General features: G+C 52.9%; 7 protein-coding genes across 7 annotated transcripts; 2 read left to right on the plus strand and 5 right to left on the minus strand.

Annotated features, from left to right (window-relative positions):
• Nucleotides 1-2051: 2051 nt before the first annotated feature.
• On the minus strand, nucleotides 2052-2942 carry J4E86_009434 (uncharacterized protein; the record flags this gene model as incomplete). The annotated part of the gene is made up of 1 exon (XM_051449940.1): nucleotides 2052-2942. One exon carries the CDS (start codon nucleotides 2940-2942, stop codon nucleotides 2052-2054), a length of 891 nt encoding a protein of 296 aa, XP_051298785.1.
• Nucleotides 2943-5852: 2910 nt separating this feature from the next.
• On the plus strand, nucleotides 5853-6638 carry J4E86_009435 (uncharacterized protein; the record flags this gene model as incomplete). The annotated part of the gene is made up of 1 exon (XM_051449941.1): nucleotides 5853-6638. The coding sequence occupies one exon, from the start codon at nucleotides 5853-5855 to the stop codon at nucleotides 6636-6638; it is 786 nt and encodes a 261-aa protein (XP_051298786.1).
• Nucleotides 6639-7760: 1122 nt separating this feature from the next.
• Nucleotides 7761-8036, plus strand: J4E86_009436 (uncharacterized protein; the record flags this gene model as incomplete). The annotated part of the gene is made up of 2 exons (XM_051449942.1): nucleotides 7761-7809; nucleotides 7891-8036. The coding sequence occupies 2 exons, from the start codon at nucleotides 7761-7763 to the stop codon at nucleotides 8034-8036; spliced, it is 195 nt and encodes a 64-aa protein (XP_051298787.1).
• Nucleotides 8037-9197: 1161 nt separating this feature from the next.
• Nucleotides 9198-11062, minus strand: J4E86_009437 (uncharacterized protein; the record flags this gene model as incomplete). The annotated part of the gene is made up of 2 exons (XM_051449943.1): nucleotides 9198-10048; nucleotides 10099-11062. 2 exons carry the CDS (start codon nucleotides 11060-11062, stop codon nucleotides 9198-9200), a joined length of 1815 nt encoding a protein of 604 aa, XP_051298788.1.
• Nucleotides 11063-14107: 3045 nt separating this feature from the next.
• Nucleotides 14108-16896, minus strand: J4E86_009438 (uncharacterized protein; the record flags this gene model as incomplete). Its single annotated transcript, XM_051449944.1, has 2 exons — nucleotides 14108-16665; nucleotides 16707-16896. The coding sequence occupies 2 exons, from the start codon at nucleotides 16894-16896 to the stop codon at nucleotides 14108-14110; spliced, it is 2748 nt and encodes a 915-aa protein (XP_051298789.1).
• Nucleotides 16897-19437: 2541 nt separating this feature from the next.
• On the minus strand, nucleotides 19438-20738 carry J4E86_009439 (uncharacterized protein; the record flags this gene model as incomplete). Its single annotated transcript, XM_051449945.1, has 2 exons — nucleotides 19438-20024; nucleotides 20270-20738. The coding sequence occupies 2 exons, from the start codon at nucleotides 20736-20738 to the stop codon at nucleotides 19438-19440; spliced, it is 1056 nt and encodes a 351-aa protein (XP_051298790.1).
• Nucleotides 20739-21344: 606 nt separating this feature from the next.
• Nucleotides 21345-24974, minus strand: J4E86_009440 (uncharacterized protein; the record flags this gene model as incomplete). Its single annotated transcript, XM_051449946.1, has 1 exon — nucleotides 21345-24974. One exon carries the CDS (start codon nucleotides 24972-24974, stop codon nucleotides 21345-21347), a length of 3630 nt encoding a protein of 1209 aa, XP_051298791.1.
• Nucleotides 24975-25356: the final 382 nt, after the last annotated feature.

A 25356-nucleotide genomic window follows, 5' to 3' on the forward strand; every position in this document is an offset into this window, starting at 1 on the left:
CTTTCGGTATATGCGCGGGTTTGATCGCGTTCCCCGCGTTTAGAATTTTTGGTCAACATTGTCTTGACTCGTTCTTTCTGATTCAGTAAAATAGAAGGCGTACTCACTGCGTGTCCATCGCCAATGAATCCCTCATTGTCATCACCAACACCACAATTGCCACCGCTATCAATAACGATGCTATTGAAATCCGTTTTCGATAGAGAATGCGATCTCGAGGATGCGATCCTGCTATCCCGTCTACCCGATCTAGAGAGCGCACGCGATCCATCACCACCCGCACAACTACCACAGCCCCAGAAGCCGCGCAGCAGCGCGTTCACCACCACAAGACGATTTGTACTGCTCGCAGCTATAGCATGTTACATCGGAGCCGCTGTAGGAGTCTATTACGTCGATGATATGGAAGAGTTCTTCCTCTTGCTGGTGTGGATTATCATGCTACCTGTAAGCTCAGTCCTCCACAGTTGTTTTCACCTCCATTCAAGATTCTTCTTGTTCTGGGCTAACCTTCATGTACCGATAGATGACCATCATCTGTCTTTTCGGAGGTTTTATCCTGACACATGAGAACGTTCCCAAGGATACCTCGCTGCTCGCGCGCTGTGTAATACACTTCTTGACCGGGGGTACCTACATCGCCAGCTGTGTCTGGATATACATGACGCGAAAGAGAAGTCCGGAAGACGCAAAAGGTTCCTTTGGGATGGATATGGCCGGATATTGGTTCTTCATCTTGCCGGTAAGTAATCGTTCTCCATACGTGTGGTGGCGTAGAGAAAGCATAGTGGTTTGCTTGCTGACGCGTTTCTTGATGCAGATGGGATACTTCGTATTGAACCTGGCCGTGCTGCTGGTTGTAACTGTATGGAATAAGCGAGACGACAACACAGTATCCGAGTCACGAAAGGGGGAGGCTTGCTGCTTGGGAATGATGGTACGAGCAAGATGAGCAAGAAGTAAAAGGGTTAGACACCTGGGGGTATCGAAAGTCAACGCGCGTTCCCTCGGCACATGGACATTTACTCGTGCGTTGTGACTTTGCCGTAGCTTTCACAGTGAAATTGAGCAATGCCTTTCAAAGTCTCATTGTTTCGCGCAAAGAATCCAAGCTTTTCCACCACACGCATTGCACTAATCACCCAGAATTCTCACCCCACAATGCTACCACCATATCCAGCACGCAACATGCATTTCAACTACGGCAGTAACCTAGGAAGCAGTTATGACGAAGAAGGCGACCTTGAGTCCGCGTCCTCTTCATCTCCTCAATTTTACACGGAGAGCCAATTCCGCGCACTGCCGCCCACACAGCGCGAACTGATTCTAAAATCACACCGGCGCTCGTTCATCCGGTCACCACCAGCAATCATGATGCTTATGATATTCCTTATCGTAGCTGCCGCAGCACTTTATTAAATCAATCATGATATAACGGAGGTCATGTTAATGTGGGCCGTTTTCGTACCGGTAAGTCGCTTCTCTATGCCCGTCTCTTATCTAGCTACGCCAGACCCATATGAAGGATTTCTTACTGATTTATGTGAACAGATGGCAGCGATGTTATTGCTGTTGGGGTGCTTGATTGCACACCATAAGCTTCCTAAGGATATGTCGTATTCTGGTCGATCTGCCATTCATCAATTTACGGGAATGACATACGTTGCAGCCTGTGTCTTAGCGTATGTGCTGCAACAGAAAGATCCAGACGATAAAGGAAAGTTCGTGTTAGCAATAAGGATGTCTTGGTTCTTTGCTCTGCCGGTGAGTCTATTCCTTTTGTGGCAGTAGAAGGAACATGTCGCGCACATTGAACGTGAACTAACGCACTTTTTCGTTCGCAGATTGGGTTCATCGTCTTGAACATCGGGATCGTGTTGCTTGCCAACGCATGCAAAAAGACGGAAAGCGAAGATTCGTCCGAATAACCAGAAGATAAGAGGTTCTGCCTGTGGCTGTTGGACGGTTGTTGACAAGAAAGGCAAGAAGGAAGACAAAGACTTGACGGGCACGCGAGGTCATGTGAGTTGCATGAGAAAATATCAAATGAATCACAGAGTAAATGTCTTGGTATTGTAACACGCTACTGTAGACGGTTCTGAGGATGCATCGGTAACTTTAAGCATAAGTTCGCTGCCTGTTATTGGGTTAGCAATGTGTGGATCAGAACAGGAATAGGAACCACCGTACGCGTATAATTCCTTGCCATCATCATAGGGGCGCGCAGGCGACCCAGCATCGACCTCCTTGTTCACTGCCGCCCGGCTTGAGATGGTTCGCTTCCTCTCCCCATAGATCGAGGCCGAAACCCAAAGCAGCCACATGATTCCGGCAATAACTCCATACGCGATGATCTGGCCCTGACTGGGGGCAAATCCGGTGAACGCGGGCGCATCCGATGCAAGTAGCAGGCCAAGACCACCGTTGATCATACCAAGCGTGATGAGGATACGTCCCAGCCAGAGGTGACCGTACGACCAGATAGTCCGGCGGCTGTATTTCTTGAACTTGAGGTGGTGGACGAAGCCAAGTATGGGTTGGAAGAACAAGAAGACAAAGACGATGATGCCAATAATCGGGTGGTAGTTGTCCAACATGTTGACTGGGATGTTGTTGATCATCCACACACCGAGACCGAATGCTGCGATGTACACAACATACGCAAAGAGTTGAAATATGCCATGGACGATCCAGACACCGCGAAACGATCCTAGTCGTATAAGAATCGATCCAACTGGGAAGAATAAGACAAAGGCCAGGGCTGCGAGGACACCATGGGCTACGATGATCTTATGTCGTGATTCTGATGAGAAGCCGCCACGGCCGCCGCCAAACGATGAGCCGAAGTCGTTGTCGCCGCTGTCACTACCTCCTCCAAATCCGCCTGGACCGTATTGACCACCGGGGCCGTACTGCGCAGAAACTGTGGTTGCTGCTATCATCTCATCAATTTAGTCCTCAATCTCCAGGGTTGGCTTCATACCTAGGCTAAGCAGCGTCGCTCGTGTACTGAAAGTCATAGTGATGATGTGGAATGAGAAAGACCAATGCAAGCTCGATTTGAATGTCTACAGATCGATAGAAAGAAACATTGGCTAGTTAATCTATTCTTACCTGCGACGGCTGATCTAACAACATCACCCACAACACAAGCCGAACAGCGCCAAATCGATGAATCACGTCTGGGAGTGACACAGATGACGCTGTTTAGAACAGGAAATGGTCGAGCTTACGCGTTTCCGCAGCTTTTTCGTGTGTTTCGAGTGGTGGACATTGACATGCTAGTCTGACTTGGGGCCGGGGTGCACATGGTGGAGAGCCGGAAGTAAGATGTCGGCGAAACATGTTGGGAAAGCACCGACTCTCATGATGTGACGAGTGCCTCAGGCAGAAGATGTCGTTGACGTCGATACAGGATTAGTAAGGTCGTCTCATGGAGGCCTGGATGGTTCAGCCTTCCTGAGCACGTGTTTGCGCGACGTGCCTGTAGCCTTGCGCAGGCACGCGTCTAACTCGCTTGGCTTGGCTAGCATTAGCATGATCCTTCGTTCGCGGGTGTAGGCAGCGACTAGGCGACAAATCTTTGAAGCTGCTATTCCAGGTTTGCTGCGAACATGGCCGCTGGTCGGGTGCCGAACTGATGGCGAGAGGTGCGATCGCGATTACTGGTCACCCGTGTGGCTAGTGTGGCAGATGACGTGAGTAATGACCTTGGGAGCCTGTGCGAATGTCTTTCTCATCAAAAACTTCATCCCATGTTAACACATAGTATAACTTCCGGGTTCACGTTCACCGTCTAGTCGACATGGCGGTCGGCAACGTGATGTGGCATCCCCACGCAGCGCATCCCGTCGCCCTCGACCCCATGGCGGTCAGAGCGCGGTCGAGGTTTTCCATCCGCCCTCCGCGATCCTGGGCTGTCGCATGGCCAGGCACATGTCGGTCGTTCAACAGGTACAACTCCTGCATGCGCTTGTCTGTAGTCATTTGTCCCCTGAGTTCGCGGTGACTGTTGCATAGCCCCAGTTTGCAAGAGTCCCGTGGTAGGAAGAGAAGGCAGAATAGCGCACCGCCACGGTTGTGCACATCACGCGCGCGCCCTTTGTCCGTATACATGTCATCAGAGTTGTGAGTCGAAGAAGCAAAAGAAGGTGAAACAAGGAAATTGCGCTGAGTTGGAGCAAAGAGAGGTGAAGACTCTGTGGAGACATGAGTTGTGCATGCCCGCCGCGAGGATGACTCCTGCAGGTCCCGAATTTCGGCGATGCCATGTGACCAATCATGAGCGGGCACGGGTGCAATAGTGGGCCCGCATTCGCTGTCATCTAGGCTATGATCTAGCATCTTCCTTCTCCCCGTCACACCATCGTGCGGCTCTGAGTCACTCTGCAGCCTACTGACATCCTTGACTTAGCTTGTACCTGCATACGTGATTCAATGTCATCCCATGTATATAAGGCTGGGTAGGTATCTTGCTCCAATGCTTGACTCTCCTGAGACTATCAGCCGCCTTTGCGGCTTTTCGCCCCACCACTCTCCATCTCCCCTCAACCCTATTGTTACTTATTCACACATCCACAAGAACTTGAAATAGACGACATGGGCAAACGTCACAACAGAAAACGAACTAGAAGCCGTCCTCGGAACCGCAACAACAACCACGACAATTCACCTCCGCAGGTCATCAACCACACTCGAAGCGAGTCGGTCAGCACTACCTCTTCAACTCTCTCCGCAACCAGCTCCTGCTTCCATCCTCAAGGCTCCATTGCGAGTGCCAATGCGAACCACTGGCAGCAAACTTACACCGCATGGCAAACCCGGCTTCGACTACAGCAGGAGCAGGAGCAAGAGTTGGAGACTCAACGACTGCGCATCTTTGGTGGACTACCGGAGGATGAGAGGACCTTGATGGAGCCGATGCTCAAGGTGGTCACGGATCTTTTCGATGGTTTCTACGATTACGAAGATCCGTGATGATTAGAGTGCTGGTTCTTAGCACATCTCTACTCCTTCGCATGGGCATCCATTTCAACGGACGATACATGTTTTTACGACGAACACGACACGAATTAACGACCAACTCAACGATGACTCTGGTAGCCAGCCGGAGGCGTGGGATATCATCTGGGCACGGACTCGTAGCAGATCAGACAGCACCTGCGTCGGCCCAACTGGGCCGGCCCGCAAGCGCTATCTGGTTGGTTCAATATTGCTCAGCCCTAGGACTCCGGCTTCACGCATAGGCGGCGGAAGCGAAGACAATGGTGGAAGAGACAGCTGGATGCACGCCTCATGCTTGTACACGCTCGAGTCCCGAACTCGCGTGTACATGCTATTGGCTAGAGCGTCGCTGTCTCTGAGAACGGCGGAAAGGAAAGAAGGACGCGCATGCGTATTGGTGGAGGAGTCATCTTGCTTGGAGGAATTGGTGTATATCTGCAGCTCTCTGCACGGCAGGCAAATGTCCGAGTAGTTTATCAATATTTCTTTAATTAATCCAAACCTTACCTTAATTCGCTACGTCCTTTTGCGATATTCTTGAATCATTACTCTCGCTGAGACGTGACTGCCTTGCGCTGCCTCTCCGCATCTAGAGCTTTGACGTTTTTTACTAGTCCGTAATTGGTACATAAACATACAACATTCTTTCAGCTTTACCTACTTTTACTTCTCACTGTCGCTTCTATCAACTGCCTCAGACTTCAGTCCTGCTTTATAGACAACGACTATCCAGTCGACCGCCCGACTTTGCGCAACTCTAATCCGACCGATTCCAAGATACAAGTAGGTGTTGTCGAGTACATGCGTCTGGTTCACTAAGCTGATGAGCGACCTCCTTGTAGCCCGCGATGACAGACAATGAAGCGTTCCGGTTCCTCGACCTCCCCAAGGACATCCGCCTCGAGATCTACGACCTTTTCCCTGCCGAAACACGTCGCTACACAGTAAAAACGATACGTGGGCGAGCCATGCCGCGCATTAGCGTTGCTACGAAGCGTATCCCGTGCATGGGACTGCTCACCACTTGCCGACAAATATACCACGAAGTCTCTAGCGTACTGGCTTCAAGGTTGGACGGTGAGCCACTTCGTATCTTTACGAATTGGGAAGAAATGTGTATCCCCACCATGAATCTTCTGATGATGTGTACACCGGCATTTATCGAAGCCGACGAAACTGTCTCACTCCTCGAGCGTCACCATTCCAGCGGCCAGGTCAACCTTCAAACTCCTAATCTGCGCGAAGTCCTCCGTCTTCACAACGCACTACCCACTGGTCCAAAACTTGAAGTCGAGTTTACCGTTGAGGTTGACAATGAGCTTCTACGTCCTGAGAATCTACAGTTGATGAGGACGGCTGTTGGAATATTCTACGGGTGGCTTGCAGGGATGAGCGACAATCAGTTGCTCATTGACGAGGGCGGTTTCATTGACATTACAATCCGGCCTACGCCGAAGACAGAGACGAGCAAGAAGTTACTGGCTAAGGAGCGACTGTTCGATCATGAAACGTTCACGAAGGAGTTCTGGCTGGAGAAGATGTGGACTATTCACACCGGTGAGTGCATGACCGAGAAGGAGTGGCAACGCAACTGGGAGGAAGGCAAGCACTTCGGAAAATTGAAGCGTATCTAGCAGCTTCATGACTTCGCAGAAGATCATGACACAGGAGAAGGGGTGATGAGTGCGGGGTCCAAAATGGTTGAGGCATCGCTGCTGGATTCCAGTGTAATGAGCCAACCACCGAGGACGTTTCAGTAGGAAAGCTCTTTCAGGTCTCTCAAAACCAACACACAAACAAGGACTGGAGTTCCAGAGAGACTTCCATACATACTTGTTTTCTTTATGCGCGTGTAGTTGAAAGAAGGCCGTGAGAAATGCTTCTGCCAAAACATTGGTATTCGACTCGCAAAACATCCAAAAACCACCTCTTTAGCAACCAGATCCCTAAAATTATCTTAAAATGAAGGTTGAAGAATGCAGCACGTTAACGCTCCAATATCCAAAGTGACCCATCGTTATTGCCTCCACGGCCCTAGCCCCCCACCCTCTTTCTCCCTCCACCATCAAACCAACGTACACACAATCACGACCCCATCACTATAAACAGCAACCCCAAAATCGCAAAGCGCAGCTAATAAAAGCAGGTTTACGTACCCACCATGCGCACAAACCCGGCTGAGCGGTCGCCCTACTATCGTACGACCCTCGCCAACGGTCACCCCACACGCATCCCGGCAACGCCCGAACACGATGTTCTTGCTGCATGTGTCTCGCCACTAGGACTTTTGAAATAACCACACGCAGGAGCGTATCATACGACATGATCGTACATTTGGCGGGTTCGGCCAATGGTGTTATAGACTGTCGGTCGTGTCTCGCGATCTCAGAAGCCGGAGTTGTGATTTCGCATGTAGGTGTGAGGCGCACGCCTTCATGTTGGTAACATGGGATCACGCAACCAACCTGTATGCATTGAGGAATGGCATCGTCGGTAAGCACCGCGATCGTGATTGTTGCTTCAAGGAATCGTGATAGATATAAGGTGGATGAATTTCTTCCGTTGATATTCATCATCTACATCCAGTCACATCCATCTTCAGCTATTCAACTCCATCAACCTTCAACACCTCATATCGCACATACAATAAGCGTCTTGCATACAAGTAATCGGCAATCTTTTTCATCTTACCAATCATCAATCAAGCCGACAAAGCAAGCCAACAACACCCAACACACCCAACCAATCCACACATAATGCCAGCAGTACCAAGATCCTACCTCCCCTCCTTAGCCGCCTTCCTAGGTAAGCCTCACCACCCCATCTTCTCTTCTCCTTCCTCAATCACATCCAACAACACAACATCCAACTAACAAACCTCCCCAGCATTCGGCATAACCTACACGACAATCGTCGCAGCAAAAGAAGGCGCAGCCGTCGACGGCGCACGCACCCGCTGGCAAGACCAACATGCACGAGCGAGGAACGCGTTGAGCGGGGGTATGACTCTAGCGGATATGGAGAGGAAGTAAAACGAGAGAGGGAGAAGAAGAAGAATGTCCAGTTTAGAATTCTGTGTATACTAGGGTAATAGGCGTTCCGGATGCTGGATACAAGTCCAAGGTATATTTAATTCATCAAGTTCAACGTATGCGTATCTACCTGGACAGTGTGATACTTCTCTTTCCAATGTCTTCAACACAAAGCATGCACCCATCTCTCCGCATGTACGTTTACCGTGCCTCGCCATCCACCCGACCACCATTGCAACAACATACTCCCACTCCATCTTCCCGTCTCCCTCATCTACCACCCATCATCTCCCCTCCTCCACCACCATCCCTGCAATTCACCCATACAATCTCCATTATACCCCCAGGATACCCCCCTATAACACTATCCCTACTATCACTACACGCAACGGGAGTCAATGATAGTACCCGGCGCATGCGTCCCTCGTGTTTTAGACCACTGTTGTTAGAGGGACCACATTCCTCATCGTAACGAGGAATGCGCGAGGTGGAATGTGACGTGGAGTAGTGTAGGGAAATATATTAACGACGGTTGTCGGGATGCGATATCGGTATGCAGGGTAGACGTGCATTGGGGCAGGGTGCAGATACGGGGGAGGAGGACGGACGGTTCGTGTGGTTAATCTGGGTAAAGAGTGTAGGGCAGAGGCGGCGTGGGGGTGGGTGGGAAGGATTGGGACCGGGCGGATGGATGGATGGATGGATGGCGACACTGTAGTCAATGAGTGAGAAGGGGCAGAGAAGAAGAAGTCATCACAGTCAAGCATGTAGGACAAGAAGTAACTTCATCACTATATTCAATCCCCACATCCGCCTCTACGTAACCCCAGTTCCGACTACTTCATCAGCCCCCAACAGACCTTGGGGTCAGAATATATCTACAAGAAAACCCATTGCCCGTTGAACGCCATCCAGAACAAGGATCAAGGTATGCATGACGAACCATCGCGCAGTACCGAAAGAACAAAGGAAAAGCAAAAGAAGGCCTACTACTCGCTGATTGCGGCTGAAACCCAAGTCGCACGTCGGAACAGCCGACTCGGATATATATGATCAAACAAAGGGAATCGTTACAATCATGTAGGACAGTCTATGAAAACAAAAATCGCTGCAGTGTTTGAGAAGGAAAGATCAGAATGGGACGAATTGTAGAGTCATTGGCTATAAGTCAAACGACGATGTGATGTCGGCTAATCTTTGCATGGCGGGGCTCATGGCAGCAATCTTCCTCGCCAGACGCTCTGCTAGAAGTGCCTCGTTCGCTTCGTCTGAGATGACTAGGGAGTAATGTGCGAAGGCCTTCTCGGGGTTGGTGAAGAGCGCCTCGTGGTCCTCAAGCGGTGCGGCGGCAGTGGTGGAGGGAGCGGACGAAGAGTAGTACAGGTCGTACTCGGCATCTACCTCCTCAGTCTCATCGACGGCAGCGGGGGTGGACTCAGACTGGACGGGGCGCTCGACGATGGGGTAGTCAGCCTTGACCTCCTCGACAGTCGAGTCGTCCTCGGCGTTCAGGATAGCGCTGTATCCCTTGCCAGACATGGCCTCGATGTCGAGGGGGTTGGTGGGCCCTTCAGGCAGCTCAGTGACGGCGAAAGCAACGGGTTGCTGGAAGTTGAAGCCATTGTTAGCACCCCAGTTGTTGCCATTGTTGGTGTTCAGGTTGAGCATAGCAAAGTCGAGTTGGGGCTCGGGGACCATGGTCATACCAACGTGAGTGTTCTCGGCCTGCGACATGCCGTTGAACTGCTGTTGTTGCTGGAACTGAGTGGGGGCAGGAGCAGCGGCGACGGGTGCTGCGGTTGATGGCATTGAGGTCATGGGGGCCTTGGCTTGGAGCGACTCGTCGCGAGAGAGCTCCTCGAGGAAGGGAGTGAAAGCCTGGTGGCGGAGCAGACGCTCGATGAAAGCGCGCGAGCGGGCGTTCTCCTCCATGAGGAGGCGGTTCTGGGAGCGGAGTTCGTTGGCCTCGTTGACCTTCATGGCAACCTCGCCTTCGAGCTGGCCAATGTATTCTGGCTGTGTTAGTTGATGTTGCACATGCAGTGGGGTCGTGGTAGCTTACCCTTCCTTCTCGAGCGGAAAGCGCGAGCGGAGACCTTGTTACGGAGCTGGCGGCGCTCCTTGGAGCTGAGCTTCTTGCCCTCTTCGGACGCAAGCAGCCTCTCGTCCTCGTCCATGTCCTCCTCGTCCTTCTTTGCGCGGATGATGTGGGGGAGGAGGCCTTGGTTGTCGTTGGCCATGTTGGCAGACGCGTTCTGGCTGTCGGCCCGGATCTGTGCGACGACACGGGTGATCATCTCCTCGGTGTGGGCGTCGCTGAGCGGGCTCGAGGTCTTGCGGCTGGCCGAGCTGGTGGAGGCCATGCGGTTCTGTTGCTGTTGTTGCGCTTGCTGCTGCTGTTGCTGTTGCTGGAGGGCCTGCTGTTGCTTCTGGTGGGCCAACTGTTGCGCGCGCTGCTGTTGGGCCTGCGCCTGCGCCTTGGCCATGGCAGCCTGCTGTTGATGCATACCGGGCCAGACCCTGACGTTGGTGACCTCCTCTTGTGTGATGGCGCTGGGGTCGACGAAGTCGTCTTGGGCGGCCTCGTTGAAGACGAAGCTGTTCTGGCGGTAGTCGACGGCCATGTTCATGCCGACGTCCATGGGCAGGCCGTTGTTCCAGGCGCCGTCCATCATGGAGTCGCCGCCCATCATGGCCATCTCGTCCAAGCCAGTGGACGAGAACATGGGGAAGCCCGTGTTGTAGCCGGCGTTAAGGCCGGGAAGCGAGTTGGTAGGCAGGCCGGTTTGCTGCTTGAAGCGCTCGTACTCGTGGCTGGGCTTTGCGGGGGTCTGGAGGTCGTCGTCGATGTTTGTGCTGGTGGGACTGGCCATGGTCGACGTCGCACTGGACTCCCGCTTCAGAGTGGCAGGCTGCGTGGGCGAGGGCATCTGGCCAAAGTCGAAGAACTCATTGGGGTCGACGCATTGGTTCGGGTGGCCGTTGAAGGGGGCCATGGTCATGGCAGGCTGGACGGCGGTAGCCATGTCGCTATTGTTTGTTCGACTGCTGGGGAGTCGCTGATCGTGTTTGAGCGGTCCTTAGGCAGGCAAGCGGCAGTCTTGGGGTGTTGTGTTGCGGGCACTGGGTGCGTGACAGGAGCGGTTAGCCTGCTGGAAAGTCGTCGTCAGCTCGACGCTGGGCCGGTTCTGCCGGAAGTGTGGCTGTGCCGATGGATCCGCGCCTCCTGCGAGCACGTTTGTTGTGATAGAGCGAGTGTGTTGGTGGTGAGAAGATTGTTGTTGTTGGTGTTGATGCAGAGTGCAATTGTCGGATGCGAGTATGGTGGAAGAGAGGCAGAGCGAGGGCGAGGATGGGCGACGGCGGCTTCTTTGCTGGGGCCCTCGCCCTTGCCGTTTCAGACTGAGGCGGAGTCCCCCTTCTCGAAATAGAAGGAAGCAGGCCCAACCCGGTTGGCTCCCTCGCCCGCCGATCACTGCCCTCCGCCCAGCAAACTTCGGCTCTTCCTCTCTCCTGAGCGCCGGGTCATCTCGTCGGCTTCACCATTCTTAGTACACTAGACACAATATCAGCATAATGCTAATTCTCGGATATCTGCTTCCCCTCTGCGGTGCTTCCACGGCACCAGCCTCTGACGTCACGTCACGGCTGTCATTTTTATCAACCGTACAAGCAACCCGAGTCCTTCAACAACATCCAAGGCCATGGCACCCAGCTGGCGAGTCTCCGTATACTCTCGTGCAGCTAGGCATACGCACTTGATGCACTGTCGGCGCATACTCGCCGAGCCCGAAAGTTGGACAGACGAATCAGCGCCTGCCCTGCTGCACCACCACTGAGGCTGTGCTGTCATACTGCACCCTTCTGGGCACGCTTGCGAACCCCGCTGCTATTCGTCCACTCAGGCCTCTTTTCTCTCTCCTGCACGAATAACTTCCATGCCGTGCAGCCATTGAGCCACAATCTACCGGCTTGGTGGCGCGGGCGCCCAGTTCGGTTGCATGCCAGCCAGCAAGCAGAGCAAGTGCAAACGAGCCTGAGTCTAGATGCCAACTCTAGACCTCACCATCTTACTATGCAACGCCTGCACATGACAAAGCCTTCGTATACGTACGTCTGGCGCAGCACTTGCTCACATTCCGCAGCACCACCAGCCATCAGGGCCATCTGGCGTCTACGCCGACGGTCAGCGTGAACGCCTCTCCGGACAACCTGCCGCGCCCAGTGCAGCGACAAGTCCACATCCACATCTACCGCATTATGCCAGCTTTGCGAGCTCACCTGTCAAGTCTGTCAGCGCCAGCCGCAAATTCTGATCTACATGGTCCCGTCCTCTGAGCGGAGTCGGTCTTTAGTCCGGCAATCTCCGTCCCAGTGCCATGGAGTGACTTGACCCGACCAGCTTCCCCGATTCCACTGGCCATGAGACCTTTGAATCTTGAAACACTCGTCTTGAGTCAACAACGACTTAAGACGTCACAGCTGTCACTGCTTCATGCCCGCGCGGGTCCTGCCGCCCAATCAAAACCAGCTCATCCCTCCAGCGTAGCCAGCAACCCATGCTAAGATGAGGATAAGCCCTACCTATCAGATCTGCATCGCAGGTACAGGCAAAGCCAGTTTACACGATACCGATTATCGGCCAACCTCATGGAAACTCGTGGGAACGTTTCCTGCGCCATGCTCCAGCAGCTGCACAATTTTCGCACTGGAGCAAGGCTGAGCATGGGACGCGTCATCAGCACGCAGAGGAAATTTCCAACCTCAAATTGAGAGACACAATTGCAAGTGTTGCAGCTGGAGACTTGGTGACAGTACTACACGCGGGCTTACACCGGTCTCTAGAACAAGGCCATGCCTACACGTCTTTGTCATGCGTAGCATTGGCAGGCTGACAATCACTTGGCCGGCCTTATACACTTACCATAGACTTACTACAGCCATCGAACTTCAGAAGCATGCAACTGCAGACTTGAAAGATCGTCCCTGCCAACACATCTCTGTGTACCGTCTTTGGCGCTCTCTGTACCCCTCTCCAAAGGCCGCGTACACAGAGACACACTTTCTTGCATCCAGAACCTCCTAATCACTCAATGTCATGATCCAGAAGCCGCAGCAATCTAGTCGCACGTTCTATTCCCTAAACCCAGCGAACCACAAGCCGCCCGTCCGCCCCGGCCGCTGCGCACCAGCGTCGGAGTCAAACAGACCATCATGCCATTATCCACAACCGCTCACTTCCGTCTCAGCCCGTCTCTCACAGCGACCCTGACGCATAAACCACGGAAAGACATTGGGCGACCGCTAATCGGCCCGCCTCAAACCGTAAAAAGAGGTCTAGTGTCCAGAACCCTCAGACCCTGACCCGTCATCTGGCTGAACTCTTACCCATGGAGCCACAGAACACACACACTGCTGTTTCACGGTCTTCGACCCCGAAATCCAGTCATGCCACATTCACTTTCCCATCACTGGAAGCGCTGCTACTCCCTACTAGATGTGAAATGTGAAAAGGCCTTCGAGACGGCTTTGACGCGACGCGCGTCTCGTGTCGTCTTTGAACTGGCGGTCGATGCTCTTGCCGTGCCGTGGGTTTTGACAACTCACAGCTCCGTGCAAGCCTCACTTGATTTCCCCATGATCGCTGGTCTTGGGTGAGCTTGTTGCACTTTACGCGTTTCAGGAACAGACGATGTTGGAGCACGGCTGGGCTGGAGGCGAGCGTCGTGAGAATATGGAGTAATGCGTTTCGCATAAGGTGCTATCGTGAACAGTGATAGTCCATCTACTATGAGGGCCTCACTTGTAAACCTAATCGCTTCTCTTGAATCATGCGAGCCTGGGGAGTTGGATTAGCTTGGACGGTCGATTGGTAGGCATAGTCGCCAACCGATGCCTTGAGTGGGGGATGACTGAAGTCAAGCCAACGACGTAGCGTATAGCAAGCTGGTCGTTCGTGTACTCCAGAGAACATGTTGGTGCCGGGTCATTACAACCTCGACAAAAAGAGAAGAGGATAATTGTGGGCAAAGTGTCATTGATACATCATTATACATAGCATCCAAGGCTTTCTATATCCTCTTCTCACCCTGCTCAGGCTCATCCCGAAGGAAGCCATGAACATCCTCCTCATCCACGCTACCAGGCTCGCGCTCAAGCCCAGTGGTCGTGCCATCGTGACTATACTCCATGACAGGCGGCTGCTGATACTGCTGCTGCTGTGATTGCTGACCATACTGCGCACTTTCAACCTGTTCGAACTGCGCAGTCGCCTGCTGATACTCTTGCTGGCCCATCATCCCCCCCTCAAAATCCCCCACTCCCCTCCCCTCACCCCCCATATACTCCCCACCGTCCATCTCCCCCGCCAACCCCAACTCGCGAATCGTCCTTACGAAAAACGCCTCTCCCTTCCGATCCCCCATGATACCCCCTCTCGCTACCCCCTCACCACGCGCCACATCCCTCACAATCGCGCGCGCACGCTCGTAATCGCCATCTTGAGCTAACGCACGCACAACAGCGGCCATGGCGCCCCAACCAGGCAGATTCTGTTTTTTGCTCATGCGCGTGAGCACGCTCATCATCTTGCCCACCTCGCCAAAGGACGCATAGCCTTCTAGCAAGCGGTCGAAGAGGACGCGGTCACTGGGCATGCGCGGTGCGCTGAAGAGGCGGAGGACGATGTCGTCGACGCCGGCGATGTTGGGGGGGTCAGACTGGAAGTAGTGTGTTATAAGCGAAGTGTAGACGTGGACACTGGGGACGAATTTGCGGGATGTCATGTGTTCCATGACGGCGCGCATGGCGTGGAAATTGGAGTATTTCTTCAGGAGACGGTCGATGGCTGTGGCGTAGATGTAGTCGTTCATTTTGAGGCCGTTGGCTTCGAGGTCGTTTAGGATCTTGAGGATGCGTTCGGTTTGTTGGGTTGAGGTGAGGTTGTCGAAGACTTGGTTGTCGAAGGCGGCGCTGATGAGCATCGTGTGTGTGGCTGCGTCGCCTTCCAGTCCGTCTTTTTCCATCTGGGCGAGGATCTTGAAGGCGGTGCTCCGGTCGCCTGCTCGAAGGTAGAGCTGCACGAGAGAGTTGTATGTGATGGCGTCGGGTTTGATTTGGAAGTTCCTCGACCAGGTGAGTAGTTTTTGTACTAACTCTACTTTCTTCTGGTGGTGCATTCTCTCGCTACGGTTTTGTACAATGGCGGATATGGCGCCGTTGATGACCTCGATAGAAGGCTTTGTGCATGGGTTCGCTGCTTTGCTGGAAGATTGGACCTTTTTGGGACCCTTTTGTCCTTTGGTCTGCTTCTGAGAGTTGGCGAGAGCGTGCTCGGCTGCAACCCAGCGTTTGCCCATATCGTCCAGAGCGACAAAGGCTTCGTTGACCTGTTTCAGGGACATCAAGCCGTTGATACGGGCCGTCCAAGCATAGTTGCTTGGCTCTAGACCGGTTCTTAGCATGCGCTGCCACATTGCGTTGAGGCCATCCAGATCCCTTGCCTTTGCGCATCCTTCCAAAAGCGCAACCCAGGAGTGCATATTTGGCTCGACCTTGTGAGCGATCATGTGGTTCCAGACCTCGACGGAGCGCTGTGGGCTGAGAACAGTCATGTACCCAGAAAGAAAGGCGTTGTATATAGCGGGGGGTATAGTCTTGTCTTGCGCGGCGTATGTTTTCTCAGTCTCTCGCCACATGCTGTCCAGCGTGGCTGCCGAGCCTTTGCTTGACACAGCACGCCCTATCCTGGTCATATAGAATGCTTCCAAGTTGGTGTACTCGTCGCCTGTATTATCTGGACCAAGGGTCTCGCCGGCTTTTCCAAGAGCTACTAGGGCTTTTCGTGGAGCGTCATTAATTTCCTCCATAATCGTGACCTGGACATCTTCTGGTAGTTTCTTAAAGTCCGGGGTTTCTGTGTGTTTCAATACTGAGTCTACAAATGAGCCGGCGAGTAGCTGTCTAAGGAAGGCTAGAAAGGGAGCGGCTTCTTTTTGTGTCTTTGGATCCAGTGCGTCCGAAATACCGTAGAAATATACAGCACAAAAAGCCAAGGCAGGACTAGCGACATAGTTGGGAATGTAGCCTTGCAAGCGCATGTTAAATTGTCTCTGATCAAGCATATCCGGAATTGTGTCGACAGGTGGTAAGTGCCATTCAGTACTGACAGACTCTATGGTACCGCTCCCTGGCCCCATGCATTGGAAGAAGAGTCGCCATACAGACAGCAGCTCCGTGACTAGTGAAGGGATGTCTCTTGCCGATCCAGATGGGGTGTTTACAGCACGTATGATTTCATACGTCAGATAACCTATTGTTGGTCTAACCCAGTACTCCTTCCGAGCAATGCCAAGCTGCTCATATTTGAGAAGTACTGCAGTTGGTGTAACCTTCAAACCCGGGCTGGCTGCGCAAAAGGTACTCGAGACGGCTCTGAGGAGTTTCGCAAATACCCGGTCTTCACTTAACAGCTGCGCATCGCGATCTGTTGGCTCTGTCAAGGCTTTGCAGTCGCGTGAAGTATAGATGCTCTCAAACGCTTTCCAGGCTCCATTGATCTTGCCGTGGCGGAGAGCATCGAGCACTGGATCAGCGAAAGCTGTGCCCATTCCGGACGAGCCGTTCTGTACTGCACCGACGTATGCAGGTTCCTCTTCACCACCACCATACGTTGAGCCTTGATTTGTTTCGTTGTAGATGAGTCTGGAGTATCGGCCAAGTGGTTGTTGGCTGTGGGGAGGTTGCCCGTCGCGTGCGCCCGTAAATCGTATATTTGGCCCGTTGCGATTCGTCTCCTGTGTGCCGTCTTCCTCATCTCTATTTTGCGTAGATGCTTCTTCATCTGGCGGTTCCGTGGCATCGTGTGGCTTTCGGCCGGCCAGCGAAACGATCGTGGCTCTAGGTTGCCATTGAGGGCTTCGCACGGGGGTAATGCGTCGGGCCAGGCGTGTCCGGCACTGTCGACATACGTATGCGCTTAGCATAATGCTGTAGCGAGCCTGAGGGGGGGTGGAGGGGGGTGAACGCTGGCGACGATGGTTAGCTGGTGAGGTCGAAACTTTTTGGCGTATAAGTTTGCACACCTGCAATTGCTCTTCAAGACCTCATCTGCGCGGTACTGTCAAATCAAAGAACGCCCGTTAATCCAGGAGACCGTCCCGCGTGAATTGTTGTACAGAAATGCGTGCCGCCACAAATCGCGTGCAGGTGTCGCGATGCTGTGCGGAATACCTCCGACCAATGAGACGCCATGACGTCCACACGCTTCACGTGACTGCGGGCTTTCTCCAGAAACCTCTTAGGCCACCTCAACCTCATTATTCATGCTCTGCATAACGGAAGAGCTCTAATAATAAATCCATTTTCATCTCCGAGTATCAGTGTGATTGATAGAACATACGATGACAACCCTAATCCCGCGGCAGTTCTATTCGCAGGAGGAGCTCGATAAGCTTTATCCGAAAGAGCTTGAGTTGCAGCTCGTACAGATTGTGAGCACCAATGCCATAGCTTCTTTTCGTGCCACCACTAACTGAGATATTAGTTACTTCGCCATGGTGTGTAACATCAATGTGTTATTGACATGTTGGCAAACTCGTATATTGACGTCTACACATAGGCGAAAGAAGCCCTGTATCTCCTCGCTTCCAGAATGTAAGCATTCTAGTCCGTGCACTACAGTGCCATTGTTAACATTACCAGACTGGACTGCCACCTTGTAAGACATCTCTCACGAGCTGACTGAGGGGTTTCTGACTCGACAAGATTGGCCCTACTGCAACTCCGCCCGACAACTTACCAGTATAATACTGAACACCAAGGACTTTTCGAAATGGGATCAATTGAAATACCGCCGCCGCCTTGAAACTTTTGGCATGGATGATGGACCCGGTAACATGTTCGTCCAATTACCCCGGACGGTCACTAACAACAACTAGTCATTGCATCAGGACCTAAAGGCGAATTCGATGCCATATGTCAACCCGGTGAACTCACAGACAAGGGCCGTGAAACAACTCTAGCCCTAGGCGAGCGCCTTCGCCATCTCTACGTCAACCAACTGAAGTTCATGCCCGAGCTCATCTCCGATAGTGACATGATCTATCTACGCGCAACGCCTATTCCACGCGCTCTAGAATCTCTTCAACAAGCCTTCTGGGGCTTCTACCCCCCATCCGCACGAACTGCAGACTTCCCTCCACCAACAATCATCACCCGAACCCCGGCTGATGAAACGCTCTTCCCCAACGACGCAAGCTGTAGACGTTTCGCTCAACTGAGCCGAGCATTTGCGCAACGTGCAGCTGAGCGTTGGAACGACACCGAAGACATGCGCTACCTCACCAAAGTGCTTTCGAAATGGATGCCGGGGGAGCAAAAAGTAGCCGTGGACTCTCACCCTAGGCTTTCCGGTATCATGGACACCCTAAACGCCACCGATGCACACGGCCCAGAAACCAAGCTGCCAAAAGAGTTCTACGACCCCAAAGCCCGTGCCATTATCGACAAGATCGCGGTCGAGGAATGGTACGCAGGCTACACCGAGTCGTCCGAGTACCGTATGCTCGGCATCGGCGGCCTAATGGGCGACATCACCTCCCGAATGGTCGGCAGCGTCGAGCGCAACGGCAACTCCGGCATCGTCGAAGTCGGTGGCGTAGATGGCAAACTAGGCAAAGGACGAGGCGGCGAAACCAACATCCGCTTCGCCATGTCAGGATGCCACGATACTACCCTAGCCGGCGTACTCACATCGCTCGGTGCCTTCAACGGCGAGAAATGGCCCCCATTCACCTCGCACATCGCCGTCGAAATGTTCCGCAAGCGAAACCCCACTGTCATCCCAAACCCCCCCGCCCCCACAGAGCAAAACCCCACTCTCAAAACCCAAAGCTGGTGGTCCTCCCTCTTCGGCAGCACAAAAACCACTTCCGACTCCAGCCTCACCCCCGAAGGCATAGCCCGCAAGCCCATCACCGATCTCACCACCGCACAGCGCGACCAACTAAACGACTACTACGTCCGTCTCCGGTACAACGACAAAGTCATGGAGATACCTGGTTGCAAAGCACCGGGCAAGCATCTAGACGGCGATACTAGTTTCTGCACGCTGGACGCGTTCAAGGCTATTGTGGATAGGTATACGCCGAAGAATTGGAAGGCGGCGTGTGCGAGTCGGTTGGATGAGCCGGCTTTTCCGGTTAAGATTGAGCCCGCGGGTTATGAGTAGTTAGTTGTGCGAAGAGTGAATACAGTTTGTGGAAAAATGAGGGTAGTGGCGGTATAGATTGTTGACATGTTGCATGGAAAGGATAGAGATAGACTAGATACAACATGATTCTATTTCCTGACTTCCACCCCAGCTATAAAAACCTCCTTTAGATACACATGCTCCTCCCCCCTACATCCCCAAACACAGCCCGCTGCGCACCACACCCCAAACCCTTCCACGCCGTTCTGTCGCAAGCCGGTCATATTTCTCCTCCAGCCCCATAATCTTCACATCGCGTTCCCTCAGCTCCCCTCGTAACCCTTGCATCTCTTCCCTCAGCTCCTCAACCATCTTCCCATCTTGACTCTGACCCTGCGTCTGGAGAACCTGAACCTGTTGACTCAACTCCATTTTCTCCGCCCTCAGCTCAGAGACAGTTTTCCCGGTTTGGATTTGGAATTGTAGGAGTTGGTGGCGTAGTTCTATTTTGTCTGCCTGGAGTGAAGAGATGGTTCTGTTAAGTTCTTGTAGTTCTTGTAGTTCTGTGTCGGCGCGGTGTGTGTGATGGGTGATCAATGCGGCGACGACACCGTCGAGGGCGCTGTTGGTGAGGAGGGCGAGACTTGAGATGAGGTCTGTGGTGAAGGTGGCTAGGGGGGAGGAGGATATGGAGTAGGATGACATGGTGGAGTTGGTGGGTTGGGGTTTTGGCTGGTGGAAGAGAGGATGGAAGGATGGTGGTAGGGGATGGTGGATGTGTGATGATGATGGTGTTGCTGTGATGGTGGAGCGGACGTGATAAATACAGCATTCCATGCAAGTTCAGAGCGTCAATATTGTCTTACTTCACAAAGGAAGTGAGTCTTGAGTATGTTTTGGCAGCAATGAGACATATTCTGCACAACAGACTGTTCCTTGATCCTGCGACATATCGAAAGTGTCTCATCTGGCGACTTAGATGCTCATGTCTCCTTCCTACATTTCCCGAAAACCCTCCGTCCAAGATACGACTTCAGCCTACCAAAGACATTCCGCCGCTTCGACACCTCAATACCCTTCCCATCCGCGACAATATTATCACTCTCTTTACTCGCACCTTCCGCATCAACTACTTCTTCCTCCTCCCCTTCCTCCTCCCCCTCCTCCTCACTCCCAAAATACCTCTTCCTCCTCGCTTCGCGCTCCTCAGCCTCCAGCCTTTCCCTTTCCCTTTCCTCCTCCTCCTCCTTCTCCTTCACAGCCCTCACCCTAGCCCTCGCCGCCCTCTCCCTCAACATCTCCTTCCGTTCCTTCAAATGCGCTGCATAGTCCTCCGCAACAGTCACACTAGTATCGTACTTTGCCGCTTCATCAGGAAAGTCGAGCGGTTTCGCGTTGGACGGGAGACCTAAACGTGCCATGTATTGCTCCCAGGACTCGGTGGTGGGACGTGGATCCGGTCCGGTTTGTGTGGGTTTGATGTCCGCGATGATGTGAATTTGGAATGACATGGTTGTTGATGTATTGAGGGTGTGTTAGGCAAGGTGTAATTGTGACCTTACGGGTTGGAGAAAAGGGAAGAGCCACTTTAGTGTTTCAGTTGCGTGATGGACTTGGGAACACATGGTATAGTGTTAATGTAGACTTCTTTGACCCCTTTCACCAAAGCATACAAAGGCCTACATTTTTTAGCGCAACACGCAATTCGCTTCAATGCCGAGTGAAATCTGAAGCTATTCTAGCCTCGCTTGCTATTGCACATACAGAGAGCAGTTGATTATGAATTGATTTTGGTATCTTACATCTATACCCTTTACTGTACATGGCCGACTGAAGCCGCTGTACACAGAGTCCTGTCTAATCAAGACAAACTCTCGTCACACGGCTGACACCTGATGTACAAGACCCATGCCGCTAGTAAACACATTCGAACAAGTGGCCTAGTCCGCTGACAGTAGATCCTAGACACCAGACAAACACTCCGCCGGTAGTATCTTACAGCTTCATCAGTACTCCCATCACATACCAAGCCGCTGAAACCGGGACGAAAGTTCAGAAACATCTAGGTGTCATGTCAGCATACACGCAATGAGATCAGAGCGTTCAAAAGCATTCCACTAACTCGCAGAAGCCTCGTCAGCCACCCTATCCGAATGCCGTATGGTGCCGGTAAAACGCCCTGTTCCACCAGCAAGCATACCATCAAACTCAGCGGCGCGAGCTGCTTCAGCGTCTTCCCAGCCGGTTCTCAAGTCCCAGGCCGCATCCAGTGCAGCTAGCTCGGAAGGATCGATGTCTTGCACAATGTCACCCAGGTGGCTCCACTTGGCGCTCAGCATAGCAGGCGCAAGAGCGACAATACGCTTGCTAAGCATCTGGTTGCGCCAATGAGCAGCCATGCCAAGAGGATCGACATCAGCTTGATCAAAGGATGAGCTGGACAGCTTAGCATAACCGCATGAAACAAACTCGATTGTTCGCAGTGAGGTAGTGCGCTCGCCGTCGGCCTTGGAATGCTCAGATCCAAAGTCGGAGAGATTGGTGCCGGGTGAGATTTGATCAATGATGTCCATCCAAGAGCCTTCACGGGGTTGTGCCTTGAGTACAGACTGAGCGTCGCCTGGAACTGGATTGTTTGCTAACGCAGGAATAGGTTGAGGCTGCTGTCCCAGAATTAACTGCGTTTGCAATTGATGGACCTGTTGAGCGAGCTGGGCCACAGTGGCGAAATTGATATGCTGTTGAGCGATTGCTTGAACCTGCTGGTTTGGCTGCGCCTGTGGCTGCACCGGAGCTTGGGGTTGGCCTTGAGGTTGAACTTGAGCTGGTGCTTGTCCTTGACCTTGAGGTTGAGGTTGAGCTTGATTATGTGGCTGTTGTCCTGGGTTGTTGGGCACCTGTCCGATCTGCTGTTGCAGTTGGTTATGTAAGGCCGCTATATTGTTGTTTTGAAAACCTCCAGCGTTGGCCTGCAGGTGTTGAAGTTGCGTTTGAAGCGTCTGGATATAAGCCTGAAGGAACTGCTGCTGATTTGGCACTAATTGCGGACCTTGGGCACCGACAGCGCCAAATAGTGCACCTACCGGAAGATGAGGCGGCATTATATTGTGGAATGCCGCTGGTTGCGGGTGTGGGTTGGCGTTAGGACGCAGCACGCCCGTAAGTGACACCGAATCCAATACCAAAGTCTGTAGCTTGTACCGATCGTGCATCTTGACGAATTCGCGCAAAGCTGGTGGCGTAATCCAGCAGTTGTTAAGCACGAGTTGTTCTACATGAGGGAACTGAAGCAAACCTGCCTTCACAAGAGCTGCATCAGTCGCGACCAGCACCGTAGGATGGATAGAAGGAGGATTCTCTGAACGACCTCGTATATCCATTACGGGAGCAGGAAATAGAAGTTTGTTCCTCGCGTACAGTCCCTCAGCATGTTCGCCTCCAGTGACAAAACCAACTTTCAGATGACGGATGTTCGCTCGACCAGCAACATGATGGCGGAGTAGGTCGAATAGTATACCATGGCTTTGCGTGGGGCTAATCTTTGGCGCGTCAACGAAGCCGGCCTCGTCCTTTTGCACAGTTCGCCAGCATGGAATCACCATGATAGTAACGTTGTGGAGTTCTGGTAGTGCGTCCCAGAAATCCGAACGATTTAGCATTGGAAGGTAACGATCGGAGAGCCCGGAAATGTTCAGCGTATGTACGTGTTCGAACGTGGTCGGGTTGTCGATGATAGAGAGCATGTACGAAGACATGAACGCTCGTTGGGCCCACTCAGTCTCCAATAGCCATTCTTTCTGCGCTTTGGTGAGCTTGGCGGGTATGACAGGGTTCACAAGGTGCGCTCCTTCCGATGGCATTTTACTCGATGAGAACAGAATACCTGTACCTGAAGGTGGTGGGGTTGACACAAAGCGCTCCAGAACATACGGGTCTTCGAAGCTATTAGGAACAGGGAGATCGCCGGGTTCATAAGGAGTAGCAGCATGGAGAAGCTGAGGATCCAAGTAGGGCATCTGTGGTTGCTCATCTGCAAGATTGTTGGCATCCTGAAGCTCGGCAAGAGGGAGTTGACCATCCATCCTGTATAGTGTGGCCAGTCTAACATCGCTACCAGCGTTCTGGTGGCATGCTTCAATGTGATTCCAAAGTTCCTGTTGGGCCTGGGCTCTACGATCTGGGATGGCTTTGGCAGTGCCAAAGACGCGAGATGGCTTTTGCAAGACACGTGCTCGAATAGATCTGTCCGGTCCGTTCAGCCATCCTAAACCGCTATCAATGGAAAGCGCCAGTTCCCTGACACTTTTGAGCTCGGAAAATGCTGTTTTCATCCGCGGTGTTTCATCAGCGGCATTTTCGAGTCCAGCGACAGTATCGAAGCGACGATACTCTTCATGTGGCCAGTCGTAGTTACCCCAAAAGCTTGTCTTTTTCTCCGTCAGTGACTTGACGGGCGGCATAGAAAGCGATTCTTCGTTGACTTCAAAGCTCATGCCAAACTTCCTAATGTGTGTACCGAAGCCGCGGAAGACGTCGAGGCCGTGGCCGTTGTACACTTCATCGCCGTTTGCGTTCTTCCATAAGTAGCTGGGTTGCTCGATTCGTGCGCGCTTTTTGCCCTTGAAGTCAGGCTTGTGCTCTTGTGCTAGCATGCCGTAGATCTCGGTATTGAAGGGAACAACCACTGTCCGGAAGATGACTTGCGAGACTGATTTGTTCATCTCGCGGCTTACAAGACGCAGTGATTTTATGTCGTCGCGGTTGAGGTGTTCCGCAATCATCTCTACAAGCTCAACCGGCAGCTTCCATTTCGGGCGCCCAACCGAAGGACTAGGAAGAGCGTCATGCGACGCCTCATTCCTTGCAGTCTTTACTGCCTTCTTTCCACTTTTCTTAGAGGGGGGATGCTTTGGATCCTGATCAGATGCGAGCAGTTTGCTCTTGTCGAGCAGATAGTATTTGGCGGGTAGTTTTGTGGAACTGCGGCATTCGGGCCAGATATCGTTCGCTTGAGGGTTGGGGCTGATGCTGTTGTATAGCATGGCACTGATGGCACCCCTGAAGTTAAGGACGTGTGCGGTGGCCTTTTCTTCTGGGCCCTCATAGCTATCGCGCGAGCGCTTCGAAGGGCCGGGCATGATGTGGTGATGTGAGTAGTTGAAGGGACGGTGGAGATTGCTCGCGGGTGACGAGGGGCCTCCAAAGGGAGCTGGTGCACCAACTGGAGTTCGGTCTGCTTCGTCGTCCCAGTCGCCGTCGGTGAAGTGAACGCGCCGGGAGTGGGCACCGGAATCACTTTCACTGTGATCGTATATGCCCGCATCCTCTTCTCCAAACCTCTCGGCGTCTTCCAACAGGTCCAAGTGCAAGGCCATCGCAAGCTCGTGGTCGTACGGATCTTCTGACATTGAACCTTCGCCTTCGCCTTCACCTTCTGGTGCTTGAGGGGTTGGGTTGTACAGCCTGTGAGCGAAAGGAGGTTGTCTTCGCCGTCCACGTGGGGCGAAGCTGTATTTGTATGGGCGGCCGCGTGACGAGGAGCCTCGGTAGGATGTCGCTCCTGGGTTTGCGAAGTATTGATGAATGAGAGGCTGGTAGATATTGGGCGGGTTGTTCGCGGCTTCGGGACGTGGGGAGGGCGTAGGGCTAGCAAAGAGGGTCGCGGGCTGTTGCATGTCAGCGTATGGCAGGAGCGAAGGGGTAATGATGGCCTCATGCCTGCCAAAAGCAGATGTTGCTGTCGGCATGCACGTGCGGCGTGCCGTAACGGTGGAAGGTGCGTATGAGGTTTGCCGTACCTGGGCAGGAGCGTTTGTTTGGGTTCCGCTACTCTCACCTTCCGTATCCTGGGGCGCGGCTTCGTTCGAGCGCAATGCCCACCATGGCGTCAGCCTTTGGGTGATACTGCGCCTTCCTTCGTTGTTCGCCATGATCTCGTGATGGAGCCAGACCGCTTCTTGGCCGATCTACAACGTCTTGGGACTCCAGATAGCTTCCGAAGGGCACGCGGTACAGCGGTAATGCAACGCTGCGCCCATTGAGCCGCGACGGCAGGCTGTTTGGAACCGGCGGATATTTCTGTACCTGAGTGTCTATTAGTGAGATGACATAAAGAGATCAGTATGCATG

The sequence above is a fragment of the Alternaria arbusti genome, assembly GCF_024043155.1.
Source record: "Alternaria arbusti strain BMP 1465 chromosome Unknown scaffold_17, whole genome shotgun sequence".
Classification (NCBI taxonomy): Eukaryota; Fungi; Ascomycota; class Dothideomycetes; order Pleosporales; family Pleosporaceae; genus Alternaria; species Alternaria arbusti.